The sequence below is a fragment of the Mauremys reevesii genome, linkage group 20 (genome assembly GCF_016161935.1).
Source record: "Mauremys reevesii isolate NIE-2019 linkage group 20, ASM1616193v1, whole genome shotgun sequence".
NCBI lineage: Eukaryota > Metazoa > Chordata > Testudines > Geoemydidae > Mauremys > Mauremys reevesii.
This window is the reverse complement of record NC_052642.1, coordinates 3,248,966-3,263,642: the sequence shown is the minus strand read 5'-3', so window position 1 is coordinate 3,263,642 and position 14,677 is coordinate 3,248,966. Positions and strand designations below refer to the sequence as shown.

The following is a 14,677-nucleotide window of genomic DNA, read 5'->3' as shown; positions in this document are numbered from 1 at the left end:
CCTTCCTCCTCTTGCTAGATTACTGTGAGGCTGCCTGCCTGCCTACCCTGCACTCTGCTAGGACAGGCTGCACATATAGCTCCCAGGGATCAGGAATGCAGTGTGGGAGTGAGGGGCAGCAGCTCCTGTTCTGTGGGCTGTGATCAGAGCACCTGCAGTGAGACGCTTTGACTGCAGCAGATCCCATCCAACCTTTGCTGTCTGTCTGTGTTTAGAGTATTACCCAAACTGTGAAGTAGTGTTCATGGGCATGGCCAATATCCACTCCATCAGGAACAGCTTCCAGTACCTGCGTGCTGTCTGCAGCCAGATGCCAGATCCGAGCAAGTAAGTGCCAACGTGCTCTACTACCACTCCTTGCCTTTTTGTCTTCTCATTCCCAGCCAATCGCCAAAGCCAGGTTGCTGGCTCAGGAATCAGAGAGGTTTTCTCTTGGGTGTGTTTACAGAGCTTGAGCATTGTGTTTCCTGTGATCAGTATTTACTATTGGGGGTACCGTAAACACACCACTCTTCTGTGGGCTTCAGTAGAGACCTCGTGGCTTTTGTGTCCAGAAAAAGTAGGAGTTGGGGGCTGGATTCTGTGCTGTTCTTCCTGAGTTGGCTGGTTCCCGTCTGTGGGAGCTGGTGTGGAAAGGCAGCAGTACAGTATTTACTGAGGGCTCCAAAGAGTCTTGGGATAGACGTGTCCTCTAGTAGAGCTAACAAGTCATTTTCTTTCCTTTTTACGTGCCCTCTAGCTGGCTTTCAGCCCTGGAGAGCACCAAGTGGCTGCAGCACCTCTCCGTCATGTTGAAGACAGCAGTTCTGGTCTCAAATGCAGTTGACCGAGAGGGGCGTCCGGTGTTGGTTCACTGCTCAGATGGCTGGGACAGAACCCCGCAAATTGTAGCACTGGCAAAGATTCTTCTGGACCCCTATTATAGGACCATGGAGGTACCATACAGTAGTGCCGTTCTGTTAGTTCAGCTTCTGTTAAGAAGTTGCTTGTGCTTGCAATGAGCCTCGGGCAGAAGCAGAAAAAAGGATATGGAGTGGAATTGCATTTCACAGTAAAGCTGCTTTGCAGAATGTCACAATGCAGGGTAATGGCACCTATATTCCCCCTCTGTGATCCTCCAAGGAAACCTGTGCTAGGGACCCGGCTCCTCAGCAGTCACCTCTCTTGGGCAGAGACTCACATCTGTCTCCCTCCTGACTGGGCTGTCCAGGCTGCTCAGTTTCCTGCAGACACTGTGATGTCTCTGGAAAGCCGCACCTTCTAAAAGAACAGCATCGGCACTTGGCTTTTTTTTCTAGAGTCTATGCCCAATGTAATGGGCTGCGGTTATAAGTTACTGTGCAGCTCTTTATAAGCATATTTATTCTTAAAGCGAAAGCATTACAGAGAAAATATATTAAAAACAATAAGAAAAACTACATGCAGGCCAAAAAACTTACCGGAAGTCACCCCAACTCCAACCTGGGCTTTGGTAGGTGTCAGTCCTTCAAAACCCACAACTGGATTTTCATCGTGGTTACCAGTTCGCATCTGTCTCAGATTCAGACCCACCATGAATAGTTCAGTCTTTCCTTTATATAGCGTGGGCCTTTGATCTTGGCCTCTTATCACAATTGATCATCAGACAACAGCTCACTTCTCAGGGCATAGCTTCAAAAGGCTGGTTTTTGCATAATCAGACGTGGGGAATTTGTATTCACTCCCTCTTAGATATTTCCCAGGAAAATCACTCACCACTTTTTGTTCCAAAAGTCCATTCTTGTCTGGCACGTTGTTTAATAAAGCCCGTTGAACCCTCAGGTCTCACATCTGTCACATCTCCCCACCTTCCTCCTCCTCCTGAGAAGTTGCATACAATCCTAGTCCATAATAATACATAGACCATTTATTTAAGGCAATGGATCCCAAAGATATTTTAACTTAATTCCGGAAGGCCTCCCACTGATATTGTAGGAAATTGCCATATCTGTCACACAACATTTCCAAGAGCTGCTGTGCTGGTGAGGGGTTTTCCCACCTATTCTTCAGTGATCTGTAGCCACTGAATTGTAATACATCAGGCTCTCGAGCCTCTGCCTCGGGAAGTGACCGCTTGTGTTCAGGGCGTAGCAGCTTCCCCACTATATTCTCTGCATGGCACCCAAAGGGATTTGTTATGTGGATTTAGTAGCCACTCCTTCATATTTGGATTATAGGTTCTGAAAGTGTCAGTTCAGTGCTATTGAAAAGGCCTTGTCCTTACATAAAGCCAGAGTAACCACCAGCTTTCATAATGCTTTGCTTCTAACCCTAGCACAAGTGCAAGCTTCTCTCTAGCCCTCCAAGAAACTCACAGGAGTTGCCTTGCCCTGCTGGGTACCTGGTGCTGCAGTTAACATTCTTCTTTGTTAACAGGGTTTTCAGGTGCTAATTGAATCAGACTGGCTGGATTTTGGTCACAAATTTGGTGATCGCTGTGGGCACCACGAGAATGTGGAAGATCAGAATGAGCAGTGTCCAGTGTTTCTTCAGTGGCTAGATTCTGTTCATCAGCTGCTCAAGCAATTCCCCTGCCTGTTTGAATTTAACGAAGCTTTCCTGGTAAGAGCTGTGCAAGCAAATGCGTCTTTATTTCTTGCTGATTATGAGCTGGGGCAGAAGGACAGCTGAGCTTTTCAGAGCTGTTGTATTTGAGGAAAAGCAAAGTGGACTTAGGTAAAAGTGAAAGATGTTTTATTATGGATTGGGTTTTCTAATGATGTGGCTGAGGGAGAAGGGGAGTGAAAATGCATAGAATTCAGCCAGTGAGGCTGGAGTGGGGAGCACTCATATTTGGCCAGTACAAATCCTTCCCTATTTAGTTTGATTATGGTGACTCCATTGTTAATGCTGTCAGTTGATGTCCCTATTTGCTTACTTGCACTGTCCAATCTAGTTCAGTTTTTACTTATTTCCCAGTGCTAAAGGAACTTTACATGGTACCTGTGTCCCTGCTCACACACGTAGATCTCTGTCACTGGGAATTTTAAACCTATAATGCATTCCAGACTATTAAACACATCATCATATTTTTAAATAATCTTTTCCATCCTGTTACATGTTTGATCATCTGTACTTGCAGACTGCTCTTCAACCCAAACACACACACTCCTTCCTGTTTCAAACTTTGGGTGGTATCTGTGATATAGACATAATAGAAAAGAATAGTTCAGTTTTGTGTGGGCTCGTTTTCTGCCTGCTATATGAAAAGAGCTTCATTTTTTTTATTTTAATGGATGGTCACTCTATATATATTTTCTGTGAATAAGTTGCACTTAATTCCCAACGTCAGTTTTAAAATTAATGTTTTGTTTTTGATTTCCAATGTCCCACATCGTGTTGAAGAATAACTGCAAATTTAAGAAAAGACCCAACAAAGTTTTCTTGAAATTTTGTCCTTTAGCTATGAATTAATTAATGTAGTTTGCTTTTTTTTTTTTTTTTTTTTTATTTTGTGCTGAAAGTGACCTCAACCTTATTGAGGTTGCAGGAACAAAACATCCTGATGTGTAGAAAGAATAGTAAATATGGCAGGTGACCAGCTTGGCTTAACAGTGAAATCCTTGCTGATCTTAAACACAAAAAAAAGCTTACAAGAAGTTGAAGATTGGACAAATGACCAGGGAGTATAAAAATATTGCTCAGGCATGCAGGAGTGAAATCAGGAAGGCCAAATCACACTTGGAGTTGCAGCTAGCAAGGGATGTTAAGAGTAACAAGAAGGGTTTCTACACGTATGTTAGCAACAAGAAAGTGTGGGCCCCTTACTGAATGAGGGAGGCAACCTAGTGACAGAGGATGTGGAAAAACCTAATGTACTCAATGCTTTTTTTGCCTCCGTCTTCACAAACAAGGTCAGCTCCCAGACTGCTGCACTGGACAGCACAGCATGGGGAGGAGGTGACCAGCCCTCTGTGGACAAAGAAGTGGTTCAGGGCTATTTAGAAAAGCTGGACGAGCACAAGTCCCTGGGGCCTGATGCACTGCATCTGAGAGTGTTAAAGGAGTTGGCGGATGTGATTGCAGAGCCATTGGCCATTATTTTTGAAAACTCATGGCGATCGGGGGAGGATGACTGGAAAAAGGCTACTGTAGTGCCCATCTCTAAAAAAGGGAAGGAGGAGGATCCGGGGAACTACAGGCCAGTCAGCCTCACCTCAGTCCCTGGAAAAATCATGGAATCAATTCTGAAGCACTCAGAGGAGAGGAAAGTGATCAGGAACAGTCAACATAGATTCACCAAGGGCAAGTCATGCCTGACTAACCTAATTGCCTTCTATGATGAGTTAACTGGTTCTGTGGATGAGGAGAAAGCAGTGGACATGTTATTCCTTGACTTTAGCAAAGCTTTTGATACGGTCTCCCACAGTATTCTTGCCAGCAAGTTAAAGAAGTATGGGCTGGATGAATGGACTATAAGGTTGATAGAAAGCTGGCTAGATTGTCGGGCTCAACGGGTAGTGATCAATGGCTCCATGTGTAGTCGGCAGCCGGTATTAAGTGGAGTGCCCCAAGGGTTGATCCTGGGGCCGGTTTTGTTCAATATCTTCATTAATGATCTGGAGGATGGTGTGGATTGCACTTTCAGCAAGTTTGCAGATGACACTAAACTGGGAGGAGTGGTAGATACGCTGGAGGGTAGAGATAGGATACAGAGGGACCTAGACGAGTTAGAGGATTGGGCCAAAAGAAATCTCATGAGGTTCAACAAGGACAAGTGCAGAATCCTGCATTTAGGATGGAAGAATCCTAAGGATGGAGGGACCAAATGCTACAGACTAGGGACCACATGGCTAGGCAGCAGTTCCGCAGAAAAGGACGTAGGGATTACAGTGGATGAGAAGCTGGATATGAGTCAACAGTGTGTCCTTGTTGCCAAGAAGGCTAACGGCATTTTGGGCTTTATAAGTAGAGGCATTGCCAGCAGATCGAGGGACGTGATCATTCTCCTCTATTCGACATTGGTGAGGCCTCATCTGGAGTACTGTATCCAGTTTTGGGCCCCACACTACAAGAAGTATGTGGAAAAATTGGAAAGAGTCCAGCGGAGGGCAACAAAAATGATTAGGGGGCTGGAGCACATGACTTATGAGGAGAGGCTGAGGGAACTGGGATTGTTTAGTCTGCAGAAGAGAAGAATGAGTGGGGATTTGATAGCTGCTTTCAACTACCTGAAATGGGGTTCCAAAGAGTATGGATCTAGACTGTTCTCAGTGGTAGCAGATGACAGAACATGGAGTAATGGTCTCAGGTTGCAATGGGGGAGGTTTAGGTTGGATATTAGGAAAAACTTTTTCACTAGGAGGGTGGTAAAGCCCAGAGATTCAAATAGTAGCAAGTAGAAGTATTGGAAACAAATGTCAGAGGGGTAGCCGTGTTAGTCTGGTTCTGTAAAAGCAGCAAAGAATCCTGTGGCACCTTATAGACTAACAGACGTTTTGCAGCATGAGCTTGCATCCGACGAAGTGAGTATTCACCCACGAAAGCTCATGCTGCAAAACGTCTGTTAGTCTATAAGGTGCCATAGGATTCTTTGCTGGAAACAAATGGTTTCATAGAAAATAAAATCATAACATACATTCTAGAACCTAGACTTTAATTAAGAAGCTACTGTCGTGTCTTGCAGAATGTTGCTCAACCAAAATCTCTGCAGCTTTACAGCCAGGCAGGCTGTGACCCTCCTTTCATGAGACATGCACGCTGTCAGTTTGCCTCTTTGGTGAAGACTTCAGTGTGTTTCTTAGCTCTCCAAGATATCCCACACCAATTCTTTGTTTTTATTAATGAAGAGGACACCCCCGGCTGTTTGTTTATTCCTGAAGATTTCCTCACTTGTAGATTTTGCAATCTCTCAGTCTGAGCCTGGCTCAGTATGCAAATAGGCATGCAATGCACAAATGGCCAGACAGTGAGATAAGGGTCAGTTTTCTCCTGCCTGAAAGGAACATTTCCGAGGTATGGAACCTCCTGATGACCTGCCTTAACTCCAGGACCTTAAAAACACAATTTTTAATATAGTACATAACTCCTTTAAATATTATCCACACATACATTTTGCAATGGTTATGACAACCAGTAGGTTGCTGGCTGTCAGTAGAGATCTCATATACCACTCTTCGGTCAATTATTATGCAAATATCCAACCCAGGGGATTCCTGTAAAACCCTATGCATCCCCTGTAGCCTCTGCCAGTTGACATCAAGGGATCCTTGGGTAACATTCTCCCACAGGATGGAAGGAGAGCTGTGGCAGGGGGCTGGAGCGTGTGCTTTGGGAGTGAGCTGTTTTAGGTGGGGTGGGAGTTGTGTTATGTGAGTGTGAGGGAGAGTTGCTTTCTAAGGGCCCTGACAATTGCCCTTTTCTGTTGGCGGTGCAGGTGAAGCTGGTGCAGCACACATACTCCTGCCTGTATGGGACCTTCCTGGGCAACAACCCATGTGAGCGAGAGATGCACAACATTTACAAACGCACCTGCTCAGTGTGGTCCCTCCTGAGAGCTGGCAACAAGAACTTCCACAATCTCCTCTACATGCCTGGCACCGAGCAGGTGAGTGGCAGCCCACAACCCAGCTGTTATGGTATGGGCTTGTGGCTAGCAGCCAGAATTGTCTGGGAAGCGTAATTGGGCTGGAGGGAAGGGAGGCTGGTTTGCCTTGGATTGGGAGGGGTTTCCCTTTTGTCCTGTCCCTCAGTATGATTTCTCCTGCAGGTGCTGCACCCAGTGTGCCATGTGCGAGCACTACATCTGTGGACAGCCGTGTACCTTCCAGCATCATCCCCCTGTCCGCTAGGGGAGGAAGGTATGGACCGCTACCTGCCCCCAGGATCCCAAAGCCAGGAGTTCAGCGGCAGATCTCTGGACAGGTAGGGAGAAAGGAGCACCACTCTGGGTTCCCTTTCCACCATGCTCCTGGGTTTCTTTCCTTCTCACTTGCTCTTTCTTCTGGCTGACATTACACACACACATTTGCCATGAGAAGCACCCAACACCATTGTCCTGAAAAGACAGGGCCTGGAGACAGGGTAGCCTCAGGGAACACCTGGAAGAGAGAGGACACAGCTCCCCACCATACTAGGAGCACCATAAGGGGAGATTTCATGTAGCTGCTCTGAGGCCACCTGGTAGTGGTACGAACACCAGCATGTCCTAGGGAGCAATAGAAGTGAGGCCTGGGGGAAGGGAGACTGGTGCCCAGATGTGGTGGTGCTGGCTGCACTAGGAGTGTCTATTTCTCTCCCTAGGAAGCTGTGTGTGAAAGAGGAAGTTTGTGACACTTGTCCATGCCTCTCCCAACTAGCTGGCGTGTGCAGTCTCAGCCTAATGCTGATGCTGCCTTCACCTTCACACACAGACAGTTCACCACAGTGCCCTGGGCACTTCCTTCTCCTCCTGATCAATGGAGAGCAACACCTGGGGGGACTGGCTTTGGGGATCCAAAGGGAAGCTCCTCCAGCTGTATCCCTGTGCTCCAGGGGCTGCCTGATGCTACATAGACCCCTACCCCTACTCCAGCATGATGAGGAAACTAGAGATTAGCGGAGGTTCTTGTTGGCTGGTTAGGCCTCTGAGGTGATGTCCCAGCTGTGAAGTGATTAAACCAAGAAATGGCTGGCGAGGAACCCAGAATCAGTGCCCACTTTTCACATGTTGACTGTAAGTCTAAATTCCAAAGGGATGCAATGATGCAACCCTATTAACTGCTCTCTCGTCACACCTCGGAGCATCCTAGCACTATTCAGAGACCTAGCCCTGTGTGCTGGGCAGTTCCCTTCCCCCTCTGCTAGGACCCCTGTGGCACAGAGCAGCAGGTACTGGGATTTTTGTAGTAAAAGTTCCTTCTCCGGAGATTCAGGCTTTGTTTCTTGGTCCCAGGTTACCAAAGACAAGATCTATGGATGACCTGCTTTCAGCCGGTGACTCCAGCAGCCCGCTGACCCGTACTTCTAGTGATCCCAACCTGAACAATCACTGCCAGGAGGTCAGGATGGGCCTGGAGCCCAGACATGCCAGCACAGAGGGCCCCGAGCTGCACCCTGAGGAAGGCAGCGTGGTGGCTGTTGGAGAAACGCACCAGGTGCCAGTGGAGCAGGGGAAAACTCACCCCCTGCAAACCAGCAACAACTTCAACAGCCACACTGATCATCAAGCGCATTGCAAGCCGCTTAGTGGCTGGGTGCCTCCACCAGCAAGCAACATCTTTCCAGAGACAGAAATGGGATGGAGGGCGAATGTGGACGATGTAGATGGCATCAGCCCAGCTCCAAACCATTCTGGACAGGAGAACGTCTGCAGGACTTGTGTCAGAGCTGTGGAGCAGCTTGAAACATGCCCCCATAATCCTTCAAAAGCAACTGGCCTGGAATCTGATGGAAGCTGGAATCTTGTGAAACCCCCCCACCAAGACACCCTAAATCCTGCAGTGGGCATTCCCAGCCAGGACACCCCTGCACCAAGTGTCTCTCCTCAGAACAACCCAAGCCCCATGCCCGGCATCCCCCATCAACATAAAGACACTGGCAAAAGTGGGAGCAGCAGGAGTGGGCACTGGGAGGAAATGGGCCGGGTGGGGATGGTGCCGCTGGAGCTGTGGCAAAGGCCCATTTCCCAGAGCCAGACCAGTGAGTTCTCCCTCCTGGGTTCCAACTGGGACAGTTTCCAGGGAATGGTGACGTCGCTCCCCAGTGGGGAGACAGTAACCAGGCGGCTGCTTTCCTATGGGTGCTGTAACAAGAGGTTGAGCAGCAAACAGTTGCGGGCGCCAGGGCTCTATCTCAGTAGCCAGTGGCCTCCAAGAGAAGGTGTGAAACCACCAGTCTGCAGTGCACATTGTGCAGGCCCTGAAGGGAAGCCTAGCCGGCCATGGCTACCCTGCCACCTGAAGCAGGTGTCTGGCTCCAAGCATGTGCCACCAAGCTGCCCTTCCCCTGTGCCTCCTCTCTACCTGGATGATGACGGGCTCCCCTTCCCCACAGATGTGATTCAGCACAGGCTGCGACAGATCGAAGCCAGCTACAAGCAGGAAGTGGAGCAGCTGCGCAGGCAGGTGCGAGAGCTCCAGCTAAGGCTGGATATACGTCACTGCTGCGCCCCCCCGGCTGAGCCACAGATGGACTATGAAGACGACTTCGTAAGTAATGGCCTACAAAGTGCCATCTCCCACAGTGTCTGACCCAGCCATGAACCATGATATCCTGCCCTTCATGTCCCTGCTCTCCCCTGACTCCAGGGGGAGCATGTGATGCCAGGCTCACATGTTCTCTTACCCCTCACTTCCTGTTGGTGTGCAAGTTTGATGCTCATTAGGATAATGATTCACTCCTCCCCTTCCCCGCCCCTCCTCCCCGTCCATGGGTTCTACGTTCTCCTAGTCTGTGCTTCCCAGGAGGGAACAGAGTTCCTTCTCTCATCTGGACACCATCTCCTCCTGGCCTTCACTCTCCAAGTACCCAAAGATTCCTTCATCCAATCTTCCTTTATTTCCGAAGACATGGGGGATGATGCCATTCCGGATTCTTCTGCCCTTTGCTTCCTGAGCTGGGGAGCAACAGTGCCACTTGCTCCTTCAGGAGCCATTCTGAGTGGGGTGGAAGGGATACCCTTTGGGTCTGTGCTGGAAGAGGCTGATGGCTTTTGTGACTTTGGCTTTCTCTCTGCAGACCTGTCTAAAGGAATCGGATAGCAGTGACACCGAGGACTTCTACTCTGATCACAGTGAGGACTGCCTGTCTGAAGCAAGCTGGGAGCCTGTCGATAAGAAGGAGACTGAGGTACATCCATATACAGCTACATGTGTAGCAGGGTCAGCTTTGTCTACAAGGCAGGATGGGATCTAGGCTCAGAGCAGCCGTTCCTGTTGTGCAAGGTGGTGACGTATGTATGGTAGGATTGGCTCTCTGCTTTCCTTGCGAGGTAGGCTGTAGCAGGATGGGCTGCAGACTTTCCTGGGAGCAGTCTCATGTCCTTTGCTGCTAGGCGAGGTGCGGGTTCACCAGGCTGGGCCTCCATGCCTTGCTTTGCAGACCAACCCACATGGTTCAGTGTGTTTTATGGCCCAGTGTCACACTGTAACCCACGCTCCAGTCTCCTCCTCAATGATGTTGTTTTGCAAGCCTATTACAGGCTCCTGGAGTGAGGTGCTAATGAAGGCCGTTATTTTCCCCAGGTCACACGTTGGGTTCCAGACCATATGGCCTCACACTGCTTTAACTGTGATTGTGAATTTTGGATAGCCAAGCGAAGGCACCACTGCAGGTAAAACTCAGCCACCTCTTGCATATCTCCATTGTTCTTTTCCATCTCCTCCCCAACCCCCAAATGACCAAGTCTCTGTTCTTCCTTTTCTGTCTCCTCAGGCCCCCCAGCACAGGATCACTGATCCTCTCTTTCTCTGTCCACCCACCCTTGCACACACTCCCCCTGAAGTCCCTGACCCTCTGTCTTTTTTATCGCTGTTGTCCTGGGGTCTTTGACCCTCCCTCTGGCCGTGTCTACACTAGAAATGCAGATGGTATTTAAAAACATGTCAGCTAACATCTCAGCTCTCACATAGTTGAACATTAGTGCAGACAGGACTGAACGCCTTCAAGAACATGCTGGTTGTGTTTGGCCCTAGACTCCCCCAGTCTAGACATGGCCTTATTCTTTATGGAGTTGTCACTGTGTCACTGCTCTCTGCTTTTATTACCCCTTAACAGGAATTGTGGGAACGTGTTCTGTGCTGGCTGCTGCCATCTGAAGCTGCCCATTCCTGATCAGCAGCTCTACGACCCAGTCCTTGTCTGCAACTCATGTTACGATCACATCCAGGTGTCTCGTGCTAGGGAGCTCATGAGCCAACACCTGAAGAAACCCATCGCCACAGCTTCCAGTTGAACGCCAGACAAGGACGCTGTCCATGCCAAGCCTTTTTGCTCACTGATTTGAGGGATGGCTCTGCCTCCACTGGAATTGTGAAGGTCTTTGGTGCAGCATTTGAACACCAAACTCAAATGCATTGTCTTCAGCAATCCTCCTTGATCCCATATCCGTCTGAAGCAGAGGAATTGAGATGAGACAATACAGTGGGCCCATCTTGGTACCAGTGTACTTATAGCTGAAGACCTAGGGCTAAATAGGAGACCACAACCTCTTTCTCCTATGGATTGGAAAGTGATGCTTTCACAGATACTGCCTGTACAAGTACCCCAAAGCAATAGAAAGGTATGTTTAGAATCAAACTCTTCTTTCCACCCTACAAAAGGCAGTTGCATTGTACAAGAATGAAGAGGGTGGATTCTGAATGGTACCTCTGTCCTCTGTGTCCCTTCAGAAAGGCTCAGCCTTGAGGTTCCACTGCTTCTCTTTCCATGGAGTTTGATTTGCAGGATGGCTTTGTGATGAGGGGTCTGAACTCATTAGCAATCCCTGGGTTAACCTTCTCTTGGATGCGGAAAAGGAATTCCTTCTCTCTGAAGACAAAATGGGGCTTCTCTGCGCGGCCAAGCAGATCTCTGCCAATGTCCGGGTCCTGCAGAGAGTGTTGAATGCACTAGACTAGACTGTCCCCCTGCAGCACTGTGTGGGGAGAGGGGAGAATGGTTTGTTCTCTTCTTGCTCTGCCTGTCTACTTCTAGTCTCTCGCAGTGTCACATCCTGGTGCTAACACAGGAATGACCGTGATTCTGTCCTGGGATGGAAACATAACTTGTGTTCCTGTGTTGCTCCTTCTCCCCTTTGCTGCCTCCATCTCCTCCTTTTCCTGTTGCTCTTTATCCTGAAAACTTGACATCTTGAGGGTAGGCCGTAGTGTGTCATTTTACCTCCTGGAATGTGCTGTTTGGTGTGCGTGAGGGTTTCAGTCCAAATGCTGCTATATATTTCTGTGCACTTAATGTAACCCGAAGAAGGGAGAATGAAGCAGAGATACCAAATTGGGGGTAGGGAGAAAGCCGGCCGACAGAGCCTCTACAGTCTGGATTTTTTCACTGTAATGTGGCACTTAACCAAAAGATACAGTGATGGGCATGACGTGCAGCATATGCCCCTACGTGACAGAAACAGTCTCTGGGTCATTCCAACACCACTTAAAAGTTTCTCTTGGACTTGACTTCCTTTCCTGTCTGCTGTACAGAAGCCATAACTTTTAGGGTCGCCCTTTTTGAAATCTGTAGTTATTGCCTCTCTGTTGCTTCCATATGCTACACACCAAGCATCCCAGCTCATTTTAAGGAGAGCTCACTAGGATACAAGCTTAGGAAGACATGAGTTACAAGATTAAGCTTCTGCTCTTTTCTTGGATCCTTGTGAGCGCCATGTTTGATCCTTGGTTCCTGAGAAATCTGGAGAGATGCTGGTCGGTGCAATGGAAAGAGCGAGGAACCATGGGCATTTTTTATAGCTGGGTAAATTGGTTTTCTCCAAATAAAGAGACCACAGATACCCTACTTAAGACTCCACATTGGGAGGGTGGGGGATATGAGTCCTCCCTATCTCGTAAATAACCAGATAAACACTAGAACCATGTTCTGACCTCCCAGTTCTATTTACAAAACCCAGTGGTTTTCAAATTTCAGTTGAAGGAGTAAAAAAACAATTAATTTCCTGCACTTTTACATTTCCGCCTCCCTGATTTCCAATAATGAAAGCAAAGCTAGCATAATCTGACGAGACTGTATCTGCTCAGACTGGTTTGCTGTTCCATACTGGGAGCAAACAACAAGGGGGAGAGAGAGAGAGATGTCATACTTCTGATTCTTCCCTGCCTTGTACCTTACATTATTTCCACCCCTGGAGGAGAGTGGGCGTAAGACACTGAGCCCCTGGTGAGAGCACAATTCCCATTTGGCCTCACTTTCTGCGGGTGGAAGTGACTGCAGGCAATAAGGCAGCAGAGAGTCAGGGCCCGTATTCCTGGACATTTGGATTCAGACATGGTTAATCTAAACTGCTTTCAGCTCTTGTGGGTGTCAGTGTCACAATGTGCTGGCCAGAACCTCCAAATCAGTTCAGTAGCGTTGTGACGAACAATGTGCTGTAAGACTCAATACATTTGAAATAAAATCTCTATATTAGTGCCGCTGTGTTTGGCCCGTTCTTTAGTCTGGATTCTGTTGTTTTTTTCATTTTAAATAAAAATCTCCACAGCCAGCTGTGCTAGGGCAAAAAGTCAAAGTAAAGCTATGCTCTTGCACTCGCACACGCCACACTCCCTCTCTCCTGTCAAACCCATTAAGCCCCCGTCATTCTGCCCCCAGGAGCTCTGTCCTGTGTATCCCCTTAATGACCAGGTGAGGAGATTTCCTTCCGCCCCAGTTATAGTATGGAGAGGTCACCTGCTCCTGACCAGCATGCTTGCTACACTTCTGCCTGGAAGCAAATCCCATTAGCTTTATCTCTCCCCACCTCCCCCAGGCAGGGCTGGGTCCACTGGCTCCCACATAACCAGATCAGTGCCTGGATCCTCCCTTAGCCTGACACCCAGTGTGTTGGGCAGAACAGAAAGAACTACGTTCAGTGCTCCACTTGCTGTGCCTGTCACTAGTGAGTCACTGAGTGAACAAGGTGGCAATCCAATGCACTTCCTTCAAACACCTGGGAGTCAGCAGTGCTCCTCTAGGGTAGAGTCACAGTTGTTAAGGCCAGAAGGGACTGTTTTCATAATCTAGTCTGACCGCCTGTATAACACAAGTGAGAGAATGTCACCCAGCAATTCCTGCATCAAGCCTTTTACTTCTGGTTGGGCTAGCCTCAATTTCAAGATTCATGGAGTCTTTGAGGATCTACCATATCCCAGGGTAAACTGTTCTAAGTGTCAATTACCCTTCTTATTACACATTGGCACCCGATTGCCAGTTTGAATTTGTCTAGCTTCAAATTCCAGCCACTGGATCTTGTTATGACTTTGCTAGATGAGAGCCCTCTAGTATCAGAAATCTTCTCAGGAGTGCTCGTAATGAGCTCTTTGTATTCCCACAGCATCTCAGAGCACTTCATATACATGTAACAGATTATAAAGTCAGGGATCACTAGGATCGTTATCTGACCTCTTGCACACAAAGATAACACACTAGAATTGCTGTGGTCCCCTCTGAGCAAAACACAGCTAAACTCCAACTCACAAATCGCATTGTGCCTCCCTTAGTTCTTCCTGCAGTTCCCACAGAATACATTTAAATGCACACTGCAGTGTTATACAACAGTTTAGACTGGAAGTGAAAATGTCCATATCCTATTGAAAATGCAGGAGGAATTGAGGGATACAGAATGTAACTAGGGAGCTGGAATTTATCCAGGACACAGGAGTCCCTTCCTCTCATGAACAGGGAATTTTACTAACTAGTTGGTATCTTAATTTTGTCCCCTCTGAATGAGGAGAGCACTAGCAGGAGAGCCACCCTCATGCAAGAATGGCAATGTGTCTATGCGGAAGAAACCCACCTACGGATGGTTTTTTTTGCCATTGTTGTACTCAGGGAGGGTACATCTACACTGCGATTAGATACCCACAGCTGACTCGGGCTTGGGCCAAGGGGCTGTTTTGATTGCAGTGTAGACCTTCAGGTCCAGGACCTTCCCACCACAGATCCTAGAGCCCAGGCTGTAGCCTAAGCTCAAATGTAACTAAAGAGCCCCTTAGCGTGAGCCCGAGTCAGCTGGCACAGGCCACCCCTAGATTTTTAA

The 14,677-nt window shown here is 48.2% G+C and overlaps 1 protein-coding gene across 1 annotated transcript in view; it reads left to right on the top strand.

Annotated features, from left to right (window-relative positions):
* MTMR4 (myotubularin related protein 4) overlaps positions 1-13,073 on the top strand; it is a 65,248-nt gene extending 52,175 nt beyond the window's left edge. Inside the window, exons 10-18 of the mRNA XM_039507650.1 lie at positions 216-327; positions 740-935; positions 2,395-2,580; positions 6,395-6,565; positions 6,728-6,882; positions 7,892-9,146; positions 9,676-9,786; positions 10,182-10,270; positions 10,714-13,073. Of these exons, the coding sequence (XP_039363584.1) occupies positions 216-327; positions 740-935; positions 2,395-2,580; positions 6,395-6,565; positions 6,728-6,882; positions 7,892-9,146; positions 9,676-9,786; positions 10,182-10,270; positions 10,714-10,891 (2,453 nt within the window). The 3' untranslated portion in view covers positions 10,892-13,073. The remainder of the gene's footprint in view (positions 1-215; positions 328-739; positions 936-2,394; positions 2,581-6,394; positions 6,566-6,727; positions 6,883-7,891; positions 9,147-9,675; positions 9,787-10,181; positions 10,271-10,713) is intronic.
* The last annotated feature ends 1,604 nt before the right edge of the window (positions 13,074-14,677 follow it).